The sequence below is a fragment of the Pseudoliparis swirei genome, chromosome 4, assembly GCF_029220125.1.
Source record: "Pseudoliparis swirei isolate HS2019 ecotype Mariana Trench chromosome 4, NWPU_hadal_v1, whole genome shotgun sequence".
NCBI classification, from domain to species: domain Eukaryota; kingdom Metazoa; phylum Chordata; class Actinopteri; order Perciformes; family Liparidae; genus Pseudoliparis; species Pseudoliparis swirei.
The window spans coordinates 12,933,599-12,951,544 of NC_079391.1; the positions used below are offsets into that span (position 1 = coordinate 12,933,599).

Sequence of the window (17,946 nt, forward strand, 5' to 3'; positions counted from 1 at the left end):
CCGACCAATTATGAAGAATGACTTATTTCACACAGGGTGATATTAATACAGAACGTCATACTATTCGGTGTGATAACTAACGCATATATGTCACTAATGAATGCGCGTCAAACAAATGTAGGAGTACAATGGAATCAGCTGATGTCAAAATAGTGTACTTAGTTGCATTATACTGCTTATAATGCATACCTCCCCCTGTGTTGCACTGCTACCTTAAATATATAATATGTGAAAAGGATCGGATGTGAACACTTCTTCCATCCACGATGCCATTCTTACAAACTCTCCAACAACAATTCAGTCTCCTCACCACGTGTTACACTCCAGCTTTGAGAAGCGTCAGAAGAATTGCATGAGAACGAATATAAAATCTCACGATTAACTGCGAGACTTGGATGTCTCCAACATTTCGGCCGGTCTGAAGAGCGACATCCGATGGAGGGACTTGCACTCGGAGGTGCGCGGGTCAAGGTAACATTTAAAAAAAACACTCTCGCACTCCGGACACACACACGTACGCGCGCACGCACGCAGCAGCACCGACATGACTGACAGGCCGACACAAGTGGAGTTGCTCGGTTGTCTCGTTCACTCTCTGACATCCTCGCACGCGCTCACTCTGGTGTTTACCTGGCGTGATGCTTTGCACGAGCTACGCACATCACGAGCGGATTTAATTCGCAGACACAGTTTGTGGGTGCGCCAAACTAACACCCGCGTGCGGACTTTATGTTTGCGGCCATGTCCTCTTGTTGTGTTGTGGATTGCACCACGACGCCGCGACAGGGGCGTATAACCTCATGCGCACTTTATTAAAAAATAATATCGCGTTCAGCGATGCGCCGGAGGTGATGTTGCTAATGCAGAGGCAGGCGGCGGAGGAGGATGCGGGGGCAGCCGCGCTGCGGCGCGACGCACACGCGGCTTGTTCTGAAGCGAAGCGGCGTGATTGAAGCGCTGTCACCGTGACGCGTTCAGGGGCAGATGGAACAGGCAGACGTGTAACAACGCACAGTGAGACAGGTCCCGCGTCCCCACAGCGGTACAGGGAGCAATACATCACACCGCTATGCTGGTCTGCTCGGGTACTTAATGCTGCTTTCCCCGTGATTTATATGTAACATTCAAACAGGGACAGAGTAACCCAAATCACAAATCAGACGAACATCTGTAGTTTAGATTTTTATTTTGTAATGTTTATGGTCTAGTTAAAGCTGCCATTCAATTGTACTAAAGGGAAATACTGTATGACATGTATGAATCATTATGTTAAAGTTTTGGAATAGTCTTTTCCTTTTTTAATTTTCTAAATTTAAGGCTATTGAAGTCATAATTTGTGATGTTATGCTATGTATAAAATGCACTGCACTCGACTGAGGCCTGGCTTCACCTGGCAACGAGTTCAGGAATATTTCTCAAAGTTATCTCAGTGCAACCTCACTATGTAATGCTTGAGAATCCCGGCTTATTTTATTCAGGAATATACCTCTATATATTCTGTAAATATGTAAAATCTGCTTTAAATCCTTGATTAGATTGAATTTATACTATTATTTTTGCTTAAACTGTCAACTAAAACCAACGAGATTCCGCCTTCAAATCTCACCGTAATTGAGAGAATGTAATTCCTCCTGACGTCATTAAAACAAATAAGTCATGTCCTCGGTGCTTTACAGCCGGGGACTGCACCACATTGTTTTACTAAATATTGCACATTACAATCTGGCTCACACATTGTAATAAATTATTTTTGATTTAGCAGATACGATTTAAATAAAATGAGGTTTTAATGCACATTTTCCATTTTTGTATACAATATTTGATCCAAACATTAGATCTTGCAATATAACATGCAGTGTTTCCCCGAGGTTTACAGCTTCAGGGGGGCGGGACCGACCGACACAAACACTTGAAACATGTTGGTGTTCACATACCTGCAAACTCATGAGGGGTGAAAAAGGTGACGACGACGACGGGGGGTCATTTACAGATGAGAAGCGTACACAAGCGCCATATATATTAATGTTATGTTCGCTCGCTTTGGCGGTGCTATATTTTGATAGTTATTAAGTGTGTAGTAGCACCGAACCAGAGTCTATAACTAGAAGTGATTTCCAGCAGGCTACAGCACCCCTTCTGGAAACAGAAGGGCTGCTGGGTACGAAGGGCGGACACAGTGCGCTAGTAGTACCACTAGCTGTAGCAGTCATGCGGGAGTGAGGGTTAGAGGCTTTTCTGTTCTTCCTCTGTCCCACTGCGACTAAACATGTATTATAGACGAGGGTTGCTTTTAAGGGAGCTTTAAAACAAGAGATAACTACATGCATATGAACAATGCTGTGACTGCTGTGCATCTTCTTTAACTGTTTGACTCGAGGCTCATGATGAGAGCCCATCAGCTGAAACAGTTCAAGCACCCCATGATGAGAAGTTCCACATAATGGATCAAATATCTCTTTACAATCTTTTTTTCTGTGTGAAGTTGCACCATATAAAAGAAGAACCCCATACAGTGGGCATTTTCTACTGTTTTGTTATTTTCTGTTGTCATTTCTTCGGAATTTTTTCAAATGTAAAAAACATGATGCAAGTGAAGATTTTTAATCTCCATTTCTTTGCAGCACAGTAAATCAATTATATGAGCATGGAAATAGTTAAATAACAACTTTAGAGTTGTTGAAGATAATCCTGCTTTCCCTATGATCTCATCACTTCTGTTACATGGGGGGTGCTTTCAAGGGAGGGGTCATCGTGCAGGTTCTATTATTGAGACATCCCTTGAGATGGCATTCGTATCTCGTGCCGGCTTCACTTAACAGGGCAGAGAGAGAGTTGGCGGAAGGTTTCAGTTTCAAAGATAAATGCAGTGTGAAGGCTCAGAGAAAGAAAGAGCACAGTTTGAAAAAGCTACAGACCTTGAACAAGAGGCAGGGTGTAATACGACAGACTAATTGTGTTTCAAATTGGGTCTTTGAGTGCAATTTGGGGAATGGGATTGTTATGAGATCCCCACTGAAGCACCCAAGGATGAGAAAGTTGTTAGATTTGTAGGTCAGGCTGCAAGCGCTGTTGTTAGGCAGACTTGCTCACAGCTTGAGATGTCTCAGCGGTTTGACACTATATTTGATGGCGAGTGTTTGTGTTTGTTTTTAAATTTGGATTGCTTTCAGCAGTAACCGGGTTCCTGGCTCACTTTTTAACTTTTATATTCCATTCCACTATCCAATCAGCTTATCGTATTTTATGGTCGCGGGACGCTGGAGCCGATCCCAGCTGACATTGGGCGAAGGCGGGGTTCACCCTGGCCAGGTCGGCAGTTATTCACAGGGCACATAGAGAGACGGACAACCATTCACACTCACAGCTACGGCCAATCTAGAGCCTCCAATTGACCTCGGCCTACGCTGCATGTCTTTGGACTGTGGAAGGAAGCCGGAGAACTCGGAGGGAGCCCACGCTGCCACGGGGAGAACATGTACATCCTTCTGTGTTCACGGGTAGAACTGGGATCGGGGATTGAACCCGGGCCCCTCTTAGTGTTTTAGCAAGTTACAAATCAAAACCCACCTGTTCACAACTGCTTTTATTGTGTGATTGTGTGCTTTACGTTCTTATTGCTTTTATCTATTGTTTTTATTGCAATTTTAGTTTTCTTTTTTGTATAGCTTCTAGGATGTTTTAATTATGTGATGTGAAGTGTCTTTGATAACTTTGAAAAGTGCTTTAAAAATGTAATTTATTATTATTGTTATTATTATTAGCCACTAACACATTGTCATGTTATTTATTTTTTGAGAATGCAGGGTTGGAATATTATAAATTCAGTGTCTACATTTCCTTCATCTTTGTCTTTCTTCTCACAGTGTGCTCTGTTAATTTTCTCTGACATGTTGAGTTAAAATCTTAATTGATTTCACAGTGTTGGAGGGAATTGCAGGAGGGTACCCTGGTCCCATCTGGAGCTTATCAGAGCCTGACCCGGTTTCGGTGTGCTACGTTCGCGTGGACCTCCGCTGGGACCTGTTCCCTCCTCGTTGCTGACAAAGAGAAGAAGGCCACAGCCGTCCTATCCCAGCTCAGCCCCACATACTCCGACTCAACCTGAGCCGAACATCGCCTGCTCCTGCATCACACTGCCTGCTCCAAAAAACTACAAGTTGCTTACAGTACACTTTCTCCCTCCCTCTCTTATTGTAGGTCACTTGGTCTTCCTTCCACCATTTTGGAAAGGGCTTCCGGGGATATTTTGCCCTACAAAAAAATAATTATCTTCTCTCCCTAATTCCCAATTATTATGCACAGGCTTATTTAAGAAAAAGGATTAGATTTTCTCTCTTTTTTGGTGGCTGAACCACCATGCAGGGGGATGAATTTGACTGTGGCACTCCTCCGCATCAGTGAGGGGGTCCTACACTTGGATGAACTGGGGGAGGAGAGAGCACAGTGAGGCTGTCATGTAAGCCGTCTCCTCTGGGGCCACCTCTCTGTGCGCGCCGCTTCCTGCCTCAGGTAGGAGACTCATACTGCTGCTGCCGAGGCGTCAGGCTGCTCGCTCTCCTCTCCCTCCCGCCGAGAAGGCAACAGCTCCTCTCTCAAAGCGCTGAAATGGAGAAGGTAAGACGTTTGTTCCAGCATGGTTTCCTATCTTTATCTTGACACAGCTGGAGGTTGTTTATTTCTGTGCAGTAGTTTCTGAGTTTGCACTGTGTGATTGAAGCCCTTTAGGGCACTGTGGGCCTTTCTGTCGGGAGTTGACATGCTTCCTCTGTTTGTGGTGATCTCTCGCCACCATAAGAAGCATGCTAAATATTAGGGATACCCCTGCCGGGTGTTAATGTTTTAAAACTGGATTTGATCCAGAGGGCTTTTCACCACTCGTAAATTGGTAAAAAAGTTCAACTGCCGAAGATGAACCTTTCCACAGGGATTAAAAAGGCATAACCTAGCAGGCTGTGCATCATCTTACCAGGTTTCCTTAGACATCTTGCATACTCTTTTATCAACCTCATATCGGAAACCAAATCAGATGTAAACAAAAGGGAGCAAGAGGAGTTTAATAATAATTCCTTATTTTAACAGATTTGATGTTCCTTTTCAAAGTTTACTTGCGTCATTGTTTACGTGATCCTGGTTGGGAAATTAAATGCATGTTTAAAGATACTCAAACGATGCTCTAGCACAGGTTCCATTTCACTTGCGTTCCTCTGAACGTCTCTGAACATTTGCTAGCATGAGAACAGATAACAACTCTGGGAGGTGTGATTAAGCCGGAAGCAAAGCGACACCACAAATGTTTCTGACATATGCCACCTTGTCTTTTTTTCACATGGGCATCTGTGTGTGTGTGTGTGTGTTGGGGAGAGAGTGTGTCCACTGTCTATTTTAAACACAAGGAAGGTCTTTCTTTGTGTGTGTCTTTCAGAGCTGCTCAGAGTGCTCCGTGCCAACCCTCGCACAGAGCCTGTGTACACTCTGCAACAAGTGGTTGTGTTACCAGTGCACAGATGTGCATCAGCATCAGAGAGGCCCTACCACTTCCCAGTACACAGACCTGCACCAGCAACAGAGGCCCAGTGCCACCCAGTGTCCAGACCCGCTCCAGATAGGCTCCAACTCCCTGCCTCCAATTGGACGAGGCAAGATATTACAACGTTTCAAGATGCTGTTACCTCCATTTCCAGGCCAGAATAACAGACTCTCATTGGGGCGATGCAGTCTGCCTCTCTCTCTCTCTCTCTCTCTCTCTCTCTCTGTTGCCACAAAGTCTGTTCCGGCTTCTTTGCTTTCCCTCTGGTGCTCTGTTTGTTTGTTAGTCACGTCTTTGCAGGAACCATTGCAATGAATAATGCATATCTGTGGCGATGGCTGATAATAGTTGCTGGAGATGCTTGTGTTTTATTACACTTCTCTTTAACAAGTGGCCCAGATTCCACACTGCTCGCATGATTTCCTTTTTACTAATATTAGTGTATTTCTATTTAAAGACCTTCAAGTATGCCTGGTAGCTTGGTTGCCAGCAACACAAGTTGTCAAATTGTAAAGGATCTGTCCTGGACGCCGTTATTGTGATGTGGGAATGTTACTGATGAGAAAACTTGTGAGAAAAAGCCGTGTGACTGCGCTGACAGACAGGATGTGGTCAGTCGGATCAGGTTGATGCACACAAGGTGATGCTCGGCTCTTTACCACAGAGATGTGTGATGATCTGCAGGGGGGGGTGGGTGAGGGTGGGGGGGGGGGGGTGCTGAGGTTAGTCGGCCAGCAGAGAGCAGTAGGGCTGTGTTCATTAGCCGCATCCAGCTATTGTTAGATAGACCTTCTGTGGGCCAACAGTTTCTAAGGTGACCTATTTAGAAATGTATGAGAGATAGTGTGTGTGTGTGTGGTTGGATCATCAGAGGCAGATTGAACTGCTCTGAAATATTTTTCACTTAAATCTCGATTCTCAACATGCAACCAATTTCCCGCAATCGTATTATTGTTTTCGTACCAAGGTGCAGAGGTAGATAGTTTTAATGATGCATATCAATATATATATATATATATATATATATATACAGGACTGTCTCAGAAAATTAGAATATTGTGATAAAGTTCTTTATTTTCTGTAATGCAAAATAAAAAAAAAAAAAAAAATTTCATTTTTTTTTACAAATCAACTGAAAAAATAATAATTTTATTTTTTTATTTTAATATTTGCTGATTGCTGGCTTACAAAAAAAAAAAATCCTAAAATTTGAATATTTCAATTCAATTTTTTAAAAAAAAAATTTAATAAAAAAAACAAAATCAAACATTTGAAAATGTGTTTCAGGTGTTTTGAGTTAATTAGACGATTCAAGTGATTTGTTTAATACCCTACTAGTATATTTTTCATGATATTCTATATTTTAGAGATAGATATTTGTGTTTTTCTTAGCTGTAGCCATAATCAGCAATAAAAAAGAATAAAAACTTATTTCATTTTGATTGATTTTTAATGTAATATTTGAATGATTTTTTTTTTTTTTTAAAAAAAAAAAATAAAAACAGAGAAATATCAACTTTCTAATTTTTCTCTAATTTCTATATCATGGGAGCATCACGCTCATCTGCAGTACAGGATATACATCCCAGCCACAAAATAAAATATAACAAAACAAAAGATATATTGTCTCCCTATCTTCAAAACAGTCAGGCTGTCTAAAAATATAATACATGCTGAAAACTCTATGGCCAAATGTATTGCCTGGGTCTACTGATAAAAAAATGTAATTCTGGAAAATATGCCTCCTCCCTTTCTAGCTGAGTGTTCGATAAGGAGAACTCTTTGAAGCTAAGGCCAGCAACAGTTAACCTAGTTTAGGATAATGACAGGAAACAGGGAAAACGGCTATCGGCTCGATCAAAAGGTAACACAATCCACCTCACACCAATAAACCAAAGCCAAAGATATTGTTTGATGGGGGGCGGAAACTAGCGCTGACTTGACCAAGTTAATATGTCTCCGTCGCGATATTTTACTTTTTCTTTTATTTCTTTTCTATATTTACTCAACAATTTTACTTTTTATTAAACAAATTTCAACCTAAATCTAATTTTATTTAGTTATTTAAATAAAGCAATTTGAAAGCTTTTAAGTTATAAGAACTTCTTCTAGATAATTAGTTTGTCAATTTGTTATTGTTGTTTTTATCCTCTCCAAATACACTTATGGTCCTGCTCTCGCTGTGAGTGTGAATAGCTAATTCTCCTCCTCCCTCCTTCCCTCCCTCCGTCTGTCTTTTAGGCCCAGGGTCGCATCCTTGTTCCCTCCTGATGTGCCACTCTCACAGACAGGAGCCCTTGGAGCTGTTTTGTGAGTCATGTGACCTTCTGTGCTGCAGCAGCTGTCACCTGTCCTCCCACAAAAACCACAGGTCAGTCCTCAGATGCAAAGCACAAGGACACTGCGGAGAAGGGCTAACCGCAGGTTAAAAACTTCCTCTGAGCAACAACTCCCTTGTCACTTGTATCATCTGTATCTGCATACACTACCCTTGGCTCGCCTAATGCCTATTAAGTATTCATGTGCTTTTGTTTTCTGCGATGTTACAGTACAGTAGCTGCCTCTAAGGTCACCTCCATTATGTCTTGTCCCCAGGGGAAACAATTTTAATTGTGATGTTCTTCATGCTCAAAGAATAAATTAGGGAACTTTGTGTGTGTTGGACGCTGTGATCTCTCATGTGTGCAGGGTGGTGCAGATTGGGAAGGCCCTACAGGATCAGCAGTGGCTGTTTGAGAGCCTGATGGTTCAGGTGGATGAGAGGAGGTCTGCAGTGGAGAACAATGCTAAGCAGATCGAGGACAGGTTGGTGAAGAGTCATCATCATAGGCCCAAGTCTGAACAACTTCTGCCACAAATGCTCAATAATTTACCAGTGTGAGATATAGTAAGCTAATGCATAAATTAACGTCTGAAATGCTCTTTTCTTTTGCATTTGGGATTTTTCTCACATTTATTTCCTCCTTTCTGCCTTGGAAGACTTCATGGAGTAAAGATTGCACACAGGAAGGCAGAGAACCAGATTAAAATGGCAAAGATGATTATGATGAATGAGCTTAACAAACGAGCCAACCTATTAATAGAGCAACTGGAGGTAATTACTTTCTTTTTCTTTCCTTTTTATCATTCAGCCAGCTGTGAATCTATATGCAAAGAATCACTAACTGCCATGATGTAATCAGTTCTGAAAGCAACTGGACGAGGACCCTTAATAATCTATCAAAGCTGCTTAAGCAAACATCTCAGGAACTACATCTGTCACAAAAAGAGCCATCGACTGGGCCCACAGTCCAGCCATGGCTCTCTGTGAATCAGTAATTACTTGATGCATTTTTATGGATTTCTTCACAGAAAATCTCTGAGGACTTCCAGCAGCATCTGGAGGACCAGCTGCAGGGGGCAATAGAGATGTGTGGCCAGCTGGATCATGTGCAGAAGTTCATCACCTGGGCTACGACCCACCACTGCAGAGGCCCGGTGCTCTTCAGCAAGGCTCTGGTACGTGGACCGGGCGGGCAACAGACGTCCACTGTCTTATTGTTACACACACAGCCTTAACAGGAAGGAGTAATTCATTTCTGGTGATTCTTTTTTCCCCCTTTGTATTTGTAGGGGAATGTCACCTAATAAGTGTAAAGTGTATTTGTCACAGTACCTATGGAATCAGTTGTACAATGTCTCCTGGGTTTCTAAAGCTTTCTAACACTAAGCCTGAGTAAATTAATCAAGTTGCATCACTGGAGTTTAAACTCAGGCTTTGAAACTACAAATTAGATAAAGAGAAAGCATCAGTCATAAACTGGGAGAGTGGAGTTTGAAATATGCAGGAATCAATCCAGACAGGGAGGGTTAAACAAGTTGTATGATGGAAGTCAGGATATCTTGGCCTTCATTTTGAAAATTATTTAGCCCATTTTTTTGTGATTGCTGTAATTTTATTGAAGTTCAACACTACATTTCTTGCATACTCTTTTGATGTTCATAGATGGTGCTTTTTTCAGCGTAGGATGTAACTCTAGTCCTTGAAAACTCAGTGTGGGATATTTGTGTTATTGCCGCTTAATCTTGGCATTTAATTTCCAGCAGCTTTTCTTTCAGCTTTGGCCTTTGAGTACACCTTTTTAAAAAGAATTGTACTTTTTTGAAATAAGTGACAGCAGCGGGGTTTGCGGTATGCATCCTGTATTTTGTTAAAAGAACATACATTCTTCTGTCAGATTTCTCTTCAGATGCAGCAGCTGCTTGAGTCGTCACTCCACTCAGACTCTTGGAGTCCTGTCAGGATCAAATTCAATTGGGATGCAAGTTACTGGATGAAGCAGATTTCCTCTTTAGGTAAAATGTATGTTATTGTAGCAAAAGGGTTATTACAGTGGTTGTATTACAGTTACATTTTCATTATTCAGAGTGAGATTGAAATTTAAAATAAGCCCACATGCAAATGTTTAATGTATTACAATAAAGTGACATTTTTGTATGACAGGATTTAGTGAATTTGCTCAAGGTTTTTACGGCATTTCAGCATAATTAATGAGTTAAAAATGCGATTCCTTTTCAAAAACAAAACTTCCTGCTGCAGGGCTGAAGAAAACCATTGTTAATGTTTGCTTGACTTATAACATCATTTGGTTGGACAGAGCTCTTCATGTAACTCTGTTTCTCTGCAGGCCAGCTTACTGTTGAAGGGGGAAACAGCCTTTACCCTCAGGGCTTGGCCTGCACCAGTATTCTCAGGCCAATCACCCGCTTGGCTCTGCCGTCCTTGTGTCGCAGAGGACCAGAACCAGGCTGTGGGTACCAGAACTGCTGCGAGCCCCACATGTGTTGCGTCCATGGTAGTCCCTCTCAGTCAGATCTGTCCAGTCTTAATAAAGGCCAGCTGGAAGCCGGCCTTTTTAACTCCAGCTGTGTCCAGCCCGCCCTTTTCTCTGCCTCCCTGCACCAGAGCCAGCAGCTCCAGAGGTGCTGGGACCCAGACAACTCGTCGCAATGTCTTCCCCCTTCCTCGCCTGTCATGGGACCCATCAAGCTCAACTGCAGTCGAGGATACACATCCCAACCACAAGCTGCTGCCTCTCAGCCCCAGTCTCAAACTAAATCGTATCTCCATCGCCAACACCACAGAGAAGTTCTTCCAGAGAGCCAGGCTCAGCCAAGTGCAGAGCGTAGCAGGCCAGGCCAACGTCAGAGCAAGCTGTCGACCAGCACGGCTCTGCTGCAGCAAGTCAGCCACACGGCTGTGGACAGGGATGTGATGACTGAAGAGAACTGGGAGGAGAGGTGCAGGGTGGGGGAAGCTCGAGGACAAATCGCAGCGGTTGAAAAAGGAGCGCTGCTGAATGAGGAGCTGCAGCAGGACAGGAGGGAGCCGAGTCCTGCCCAAAAGCAGCAGCAGCTCCATGTTCCTCATGCAGCAGAGCTGAGGGAAGAGCTGCAAAGAAACAGATCTGCACTGATGCTCAGAGACCACAGAGATATCAGGGTGAGATATTATGCTTATAATAACCCTCGAGGAATAGTATATACTGCAATATGTAAAAGAAAGAAGCAAAGATCCCTACAATTTGATTGTTTAAAAAGGTTGTTTGTTTATTCGTCAACATCAGCAACTGTGAGATGACAGCGAGGCATGCGGTTAGATTTTGTGCACCTCAGTTTCCGTTTTTTCATCTCACGTGGTTCTGCAAAGTTTCTATGGCTTCAAACAAAGCCACTGTTTATACACACCTCTCAAAGCCCACAGTGTATCAGTCAGTCAGGCCCATTTCCTATAAAACACACATGTTCAAACACTCACTCAGACAAACACAAAGAACAAACGACAAAGGCAACAAAGCCTAATTATTAAAAAAAGCATCATGCGGTGACATTTAAGTCACATCAGAAGCCAGTAGGAAAATGTTTAACATATGGGCTGTTGCATAATTTCAAAAATGTTGAAGTTTAGGTTTTTTTTAAATTTGAGGCGGTACTCAGTTTTAATTATCTGTAAATGACTGGAGCTAAAGGACAGCTTTATTTTTAATGCCAGAATGATCACTTCCCACAGTTGACAGCTAGCCAGAAAACAGATGGTGCAACAGAAATGTGCTCCTGCTTTTATGAAGAAAGGATGAAAACAAAGCGCTGGTCTGACAATTACAGCTGAGCTGCTCTTAGCAATGCGTCCCACGGCCAGGAGAGCACCGCTCATCATAATCACCTCGCCAAAAAGTCTCGGTACAAACACAAGTTATTATTCTGCATTTTCAAGTTACACAGCATCTAAAAACGACATCAAACCACTCGGGCGTAATTTATGTACTTAACCTGTCATTAATAAGTCGCTATGGGAATAGAGCGAGCTGCCAGTTTATTTCCAGTTCTAGTTTGCTCTCTGAGATTAATTTGCACACCCCTCCATCGTTCCAGAGAGAAGGATTATAGTCTATTTTCCTCCATATTCTAAATCCTGCATACGCCTCCCAAGGGGCAAGGATCAGGTAAGTGCTTTAATCGCATGATACTTAGGAGTACATGCTCGGTGTCGCCGTGGCCTGAATATGTATGTTGATATACTAGAAAAAGAGAAAAGTGAGATTCGTTGAAAAAGAACCTAAATTAAAATGTCAGCCCTCCTGCTTTCATTAGGTGAAGTGTTTAGGAGCTTTTCAAGACCCTTGCATTAATTAAATGGTAATAGAATAGAGAAGGAGAGCTTGTTCATAAGAGATTTTCTCTCCTGGATTAATCAAATGGCCAAACCTCTGCCCCCCCTGAACCTGCATTAGCATTGTAACCAACCCTGTTCATTGCCTCTACTTCTAACGGTAAGGGATCGAGTGGAGTGTATTTATGCGTGTGTGCTTGTGTGACACTCGAGATGGTTTCCACTGCACACATCCCACTCCTTTTCTCTCCTGTCTGTTGTTAATGGCATGAACAGGGGCATCTGTGCATGTGATGCAGCTTGAAAACCTGCTCAGTTTAGCATGTTTGTGTTTCTGACAGAGATCCACGTCCCTGGAGGTGTCGGTGACAGCCCACGAGTGTGTATCTGAGGTGCACAGCAGCAGGCTCAGCCCTAGTTTAGTGTGCACAAGGAGGGAAAGACGCTCCCAGAGCATCCCGGCAGAACTGGCAGTCCCTTCCACCAGCCCTCATACTGAAAGGCCCACAGGATGCACTCATAGCCTCCGGGCAGGAGCTGCAACTAAGGTAACCCTGCGTCAGAATATAATGACATAAGTGCAACTCAGCTGTCAGATAGAATAGAGGCGGTCCGTTTGTACATGTCACTTCTGGTTTTACAAAGCAAAAGCCAACCTCAAACACATGAGTCATGAGTCTAACAGAAATACAATATATTTCCCTGATTAAAGGCTCAAAGAAACATCATTTATTAATCTGCCTATTATCTTTTTAATTGTTAATTTGAGAGCTTTGTCTATAAAATGTGTGAAAATAGTGAAAAGGCCAAATGTCAATTGCTTTTTTCAAGTTACTATAAAACGTTACAAATACTAATACGTGTTACATAATGTTTGTTTTGTTCTCAGTATGTCGGTATGGATCCCAAACAGAGGAGAGCCTCAGATGGGGTGCTTTGTGTTGTTAAGGAAACTTCGTCTGACACGGCGCCCTCCAGAGGTCACAAGTCTCTTCTCCTGTCCTATAAGACGGAGCCAGGTGCTGCTCAAATAATACTTGCAGAACTTTTCTTCCCTTGCGATTCTTTCTCATTTCCTCAAATATACAATTTAGTAATTTTGTGAATACATGCTGATCCTATTTCTCTTCAGATCATTCTTTTACTTGTGTAAATGAAGAGATTGATTATGAGGCCGAGGGGAAATGCAGGGTGTCAATAAACAGCCACAGCAGGTGTGTAATAGCTGTCCAGTCAAACATCGATCCATGCACCAATCATGAAAATCCAGTTTCATCATTCTGTCTCTACTTGCCATCAGAGATGTTCAGAAGGACCAAGGAAGGCCACGGGTTCCAGTGGTTTGCTTAGAGCGTCTCAAAATACTTGTGTCGCAACTCCCCCCACATGGCCGGCGGCAGAGCGACCCTCTACCGGCCAGCGGGACGCAGAGGAGCGACGCGCTGCCGCAGCAGAGGGCCAGGCATGACGCAGCGCCTGAAGTATGTCTTATTTCTATATATACAGTCGAGGAAAGGGGATCCTCTAAACACACCAGAGGGATTGTTAAAAGTCATATTGCAGAAATTCTTTTAATGGTCATTGTTTTTATACGATAGATAATGCCTATGAGAATAAATGGCTTGGATAGAAAGTTTTGCAATGGTAGTTACTAGTTTATATAATACATCTTAGAAGTCACGAGAGATTCAAGTCAACATGCTGTTAAAATTATTGTTAATTCAGCAAATATATAAAATCAAATATGATAGAAGCACACATGACCACTTCTGTTCTCTTCTATTCTCCTCTCTTCTCCAATGTGTTGTAAACATAGAGGATAACTGGAGGCTCTGAGACCACGAGGACCACCCGCTCACTCACAGCTCCATCACATGCAGAGCGGCAGAACCGTAATCAGTCTACCGCCCGCTCCACCACCAGAGAGTTTGACAGCCGAGGGAGAATCAGCTCCTGCAAGGCATCCACGCCTCCTTCCGCTGACCCTAAATATGTAGCACAGAGTTACTCTGATCTGGATCTGGATTCTGACTCGGATCCCAGATCAGTCTCAGAAGAAGCAGTTGTTTCTCAGGCTGATCCAGACCCCCAGATAGACTCCGATGCATCACCAGATTCTCACCCAAATGCAGAGTCTTCATCTGAGGCTGAACTTGAAGATCTGGCTGAGGAGGAATCACTGGCTGAAGGAGAGGTGCGGCTCTGCGCTGAAACTGATATCACAGGGGATTCCAAGCCAAGTCTTGAATATGAGGCAGACCCAGAATCAGATGCAGGAGCGGGATCAGAGGATGGCCAAGAGCTGGACGCTGATACAGAATCAGGCGACGCTGAGACCGAGTCAGACGTCCAGCCTGGCAATGATCCCAGTTTTCCGTCAGAGACGGACTTTGACGTTGTATCCGATCAGCCTCCAGACTCTCGGGGCTCTGTGGAGTCTGAGCTCGACGTAGAATCTGAACCTGAACTCACAACTGACGACCCACAACCACTCCGGTCTGACTTGGAAGAGGAGTCCCACATCGACGCTGCTCCGAGGACGCTGCTGGTTTCAAACCCTGTCACTCAAAGAGCCACCGAGGAACTCCAGCCTGACCAGGACAGTGCAGAGATGGAGAGTGAAGACTTCTGCGCCGTGTGTCTCATTGGAGGGGACCTGCTGTGCTGCGACCGCTGTCCAAAAGTCTTTCATTTGTCTTGCCACATCCCATCTCTACTGAGCTTCCCCTCGTAAGCTTCTTGTACTGAAACGTGAAATATATCCGCTATATTTAATATTAATCCCTTACCTCCCATCAAAGTGTTTATTTGGAGCCGTCAGTGTTAACCTGATGCTGTTCCTCATCCTGTTCAGAGGCGACTGGGTGTGCAGCCTGTGCAGAGACGTCATGCAGCCAGAGGTCGAGTACGACTGTGAGAACGAGAGAACATCTGGAGAACACGCATCTATAAATGGACTGCCAGCCGGTGACCAGAGAGTAGGCCATTTTATTAGCTGCATTCATAGAAATGATGGCTGGTGGTTTTCTGTGACTGTGTTCCCATCCTGCATTCATAACAATGTTCTTTCTCGTTTGGTCATGTTTTTAGAAATGTGAGCGGCTGACTCTTCTGATCCTAAGCAACGTCCTGAGTGTTCCCTTCCATGAGCCCGTCAGTCCACTTGTGAGTGATCACCTTTTTACTTTAATAGACCAGTTACGGAAAAGACCAACTCATCTATTTAATCTCATCTATTTCTCATTCTAATTACATTCATTCTTTCGGCATACATAAAACCACTTTAATTGTTGCTATACTCTTCAGCATTTGGAGGATTAACGGTACCCTGTGGATGTTTTTGTAACATACAAAGTGATGTTCACATTCAGTTTTTCCTCACCAAACCACATTGAATGTTTCCTTGAGGCCTGAAAGACGTGTTAACGATTTGCAAAGCTGATTAAAAAAAATGTTTTAGGGTACGCATGTATGTGCAAAGTGGATCCACTCATTGCAAAGTTCCACCGGCTACCAGTAATATAGATACTTTAGATGATCTCCTCTAGTGCAGTAAATAAATCACAACTGCATTTAATCGGCATGTGAGCATATTTCCTCCAAGGCAGGAACTAGCTCAAGCAAGCACCCTACAAATAGGTGGTGCCCTATTTCTCATAATGATTCATAATGCAATCTATGGAACATTTATTTGTTGAATTTTAAGGGCAAAACGATTTATAAGTTATTACATTGGAATGAGTTACAGGGATCTAAAGTGTCTGGGTGCATTATATCCAAATCAGTGTCAAATGCCTCTGCTTTTTCATGCAGGCTCGTCATTACTACCAGATCGTTAAGAGGCCCATGGACCTGACTGTGATCAGGGCCAGACTCAACAAGAGGAATACTCAACATTATAACTCCACCGATCAGTTTGTTGCTGATGTCTATCTCATGTTTCACAACTGTGCAAAGTTCAATTATGTAAGTAACAAATGGATATCCTGTATGTGTGTATTCAATGTACAATTTATCCCATAATCACAATGAATCTTCTTTTAGAGTATACACATTCTAATCACCAGCCAGTGCTTCACCAGCACTGATCTGAGGTTAATAGCTTATTCCCTCTCTGAACACAGCCCGACTCCGAGGTTGCTCAAGCAGGCCGCAACCTGGAGGTGTTTTTCACCTCCAATCTGAAAGGAGTTTTCCCAGACCGAGTTTTCCTTGCAGCGGAGGCGGACTCTGACAGCGACGAGTACGACGAGGCCTACAGGACCGCTGAGAGTGGTTTCCCTTGGCCAGAGAGGAGAGAGCAGAGCCACAGGAAGAGGAAGAGGAGACACTCCCTCAAGTCAAGGAGACAACACTTCTAAATGTGGAGTGCAACAACGGACAAAGAAATGCTGTTTTTATTTAGCAGCCCGAGGGGCTGTGACAGTGTTTCCATTCTGTAATCTATTAGTGGCTTGCAATAATATCACTGTGCTGCCATCCGATGGCAGCTGAACATACTGGAATGTTCTTCAAATATTTGATGCACTAATGAATGCTGGAGTAATTATTATCACTGCAAACTTCCACTAATCAAAGAAGTAGAAAGTGCAGAACCCGATTAGTTTTCGTTACATATTATATTGTACACATTTGGAACCACATCTCATTGAAGATAAACAAATCAAACAGTTTTGTAGGGTGGCTTCTGCAGCTTTAAAACATCATATAGAAGTGAGACAATGCTGTAATTGTTATGTGTATAATATCATATTATGCCAATTATGCACTGGAAATTACATTAATTATTCATGTTCAGACCTCCTAAACTCACATAGACAATGTTGTATAGTGTATTGTGCAAAGAGGATTCTGTAGTTGGCTGTTTAATAATCTCACTTTGCATCCTAATTAAGTGGATTTCTGTACTTTTTTAGGTGAAAATAGCTCTGATTATACACAGCACTTTGATATGGGTAAATACTGTATTTATCATATTCGTAAGCACTTAACATATTTATACATGTGTAACCGTATGGAATTTTATTTTATTTTATTTAGCATTTTAATTACGAAATGATTGCAGGCAATTATCCTAGGTTTGATTATTAATATTATTATTATGTGTCTCAGTAGCTTTTCTTGGAAAGCAGCAGTGAATCCTTTTAACTTTGTCTTTTTGACCAGAGTGATACATAATGTGAGGGATCGATGGCGCTATAGCCAGTGTTCGAGCTCAGCGTTACACATATATTGTCATGTTTGGTAAAAATTTAATATCCAAATGAAACAATCCAATAATGTTTTTACTTTACATTTAACCATAAATTAGGTTTGTGTGTACATTACGTACGCTTGCTGTTCCTCCCGTGTTTCAGCAAAACCTTGTATTCCTCTATTATCTAAATATCTCAGGCTTCGTAAGAGTGTTAGGTATTTATATAATTGATTATTGATAATTATTTGTAAAGCCACACTGTTGAGAGAAAATTACATGTCCTAATAGCTACAGTTGTATAGCTTTTCCTGTTTTTACATATTCTGTACGTGCTTCCTGCATCTTAAGATATATTTTACTTGACAAGAAGAGTAATTACTGCACAGATTAATGTCTGTGCTCTCATTGGTCATTGTCAAGAGTGGTGAATATACAGTATATGGGATGTTACTTCATTCAAAATCAATACATGTCTGGTTCATTTCTTTCTTTATACTGTAACAGTCAACAATAAATGCACATATATTACTATCAATAAAATGCATACAAGAGGAAATGTATTTTCTTTTTGTT

General features: G+C 42.5%; 1 protein-coding gene across 1 annotated transcript; it reads left to right on the forward strand.

The window, feature by feature from the left end:
- Window positions 1–343: 343 nt before the first annotated feature.
- Window positions 344–17,923, forward strand: trim66 (tripartite motif containing 66). The gene is made up of 18 exons (XM_056413421.1): window positions 344–471; window positions 3,920–4,614; window positions 5,423–5,636; window positions 7,769–7,898; window positions 8,216–8,332; window positions 8,507–8,621; window positions 8,879–9,025; window positions 9,745–9,862; window positions 10,195–11,009; window positions 12,518–12,724; window positions 13,066–13,195; window positions 13,309–13,390; window positions 13,477–13,657; window positions 13,993–14,906; window positions 15,031–15,154; window positions 15,267–15,341; window positions 15,990–16,142; window positions 16,301–17,923. Exons 2-18 carry the CDS (start codon window positions 4,606–4,608, stop codon window positions 16,535–16,537), a joined length of 3,768 nt encoding a protein of 1,255 aa, XP_056269396.1. The 5' UTR covers window positions 344–471; window positions 3,920–4,605; the 3' UTR covers window positions 16,538–17,923.
- The last annotated feature ends 23 nt before the right edge of the window (window positions 17,924–17,946 follow it).

Bases quoted from the DNA above. Each gene is read 5' to 3' on its own strand.
- trim66 (XM_056413421.1), top strand. The intron at 15,342-15,989 runs GTGAGTGATCAC...TTTTTCATGCAG, and splicing joins ATGAGCCCGTCAGTCCACTT to GCTCGTCATTACTACCAGAT. The intron at 16,143-16,300 runs GTAAGTAACAAA...CTCTGAACACAG, and splicing joins ACTGTGCAAAGTTCAATTAT to CCCGACTCCGAGGTTGCTCA.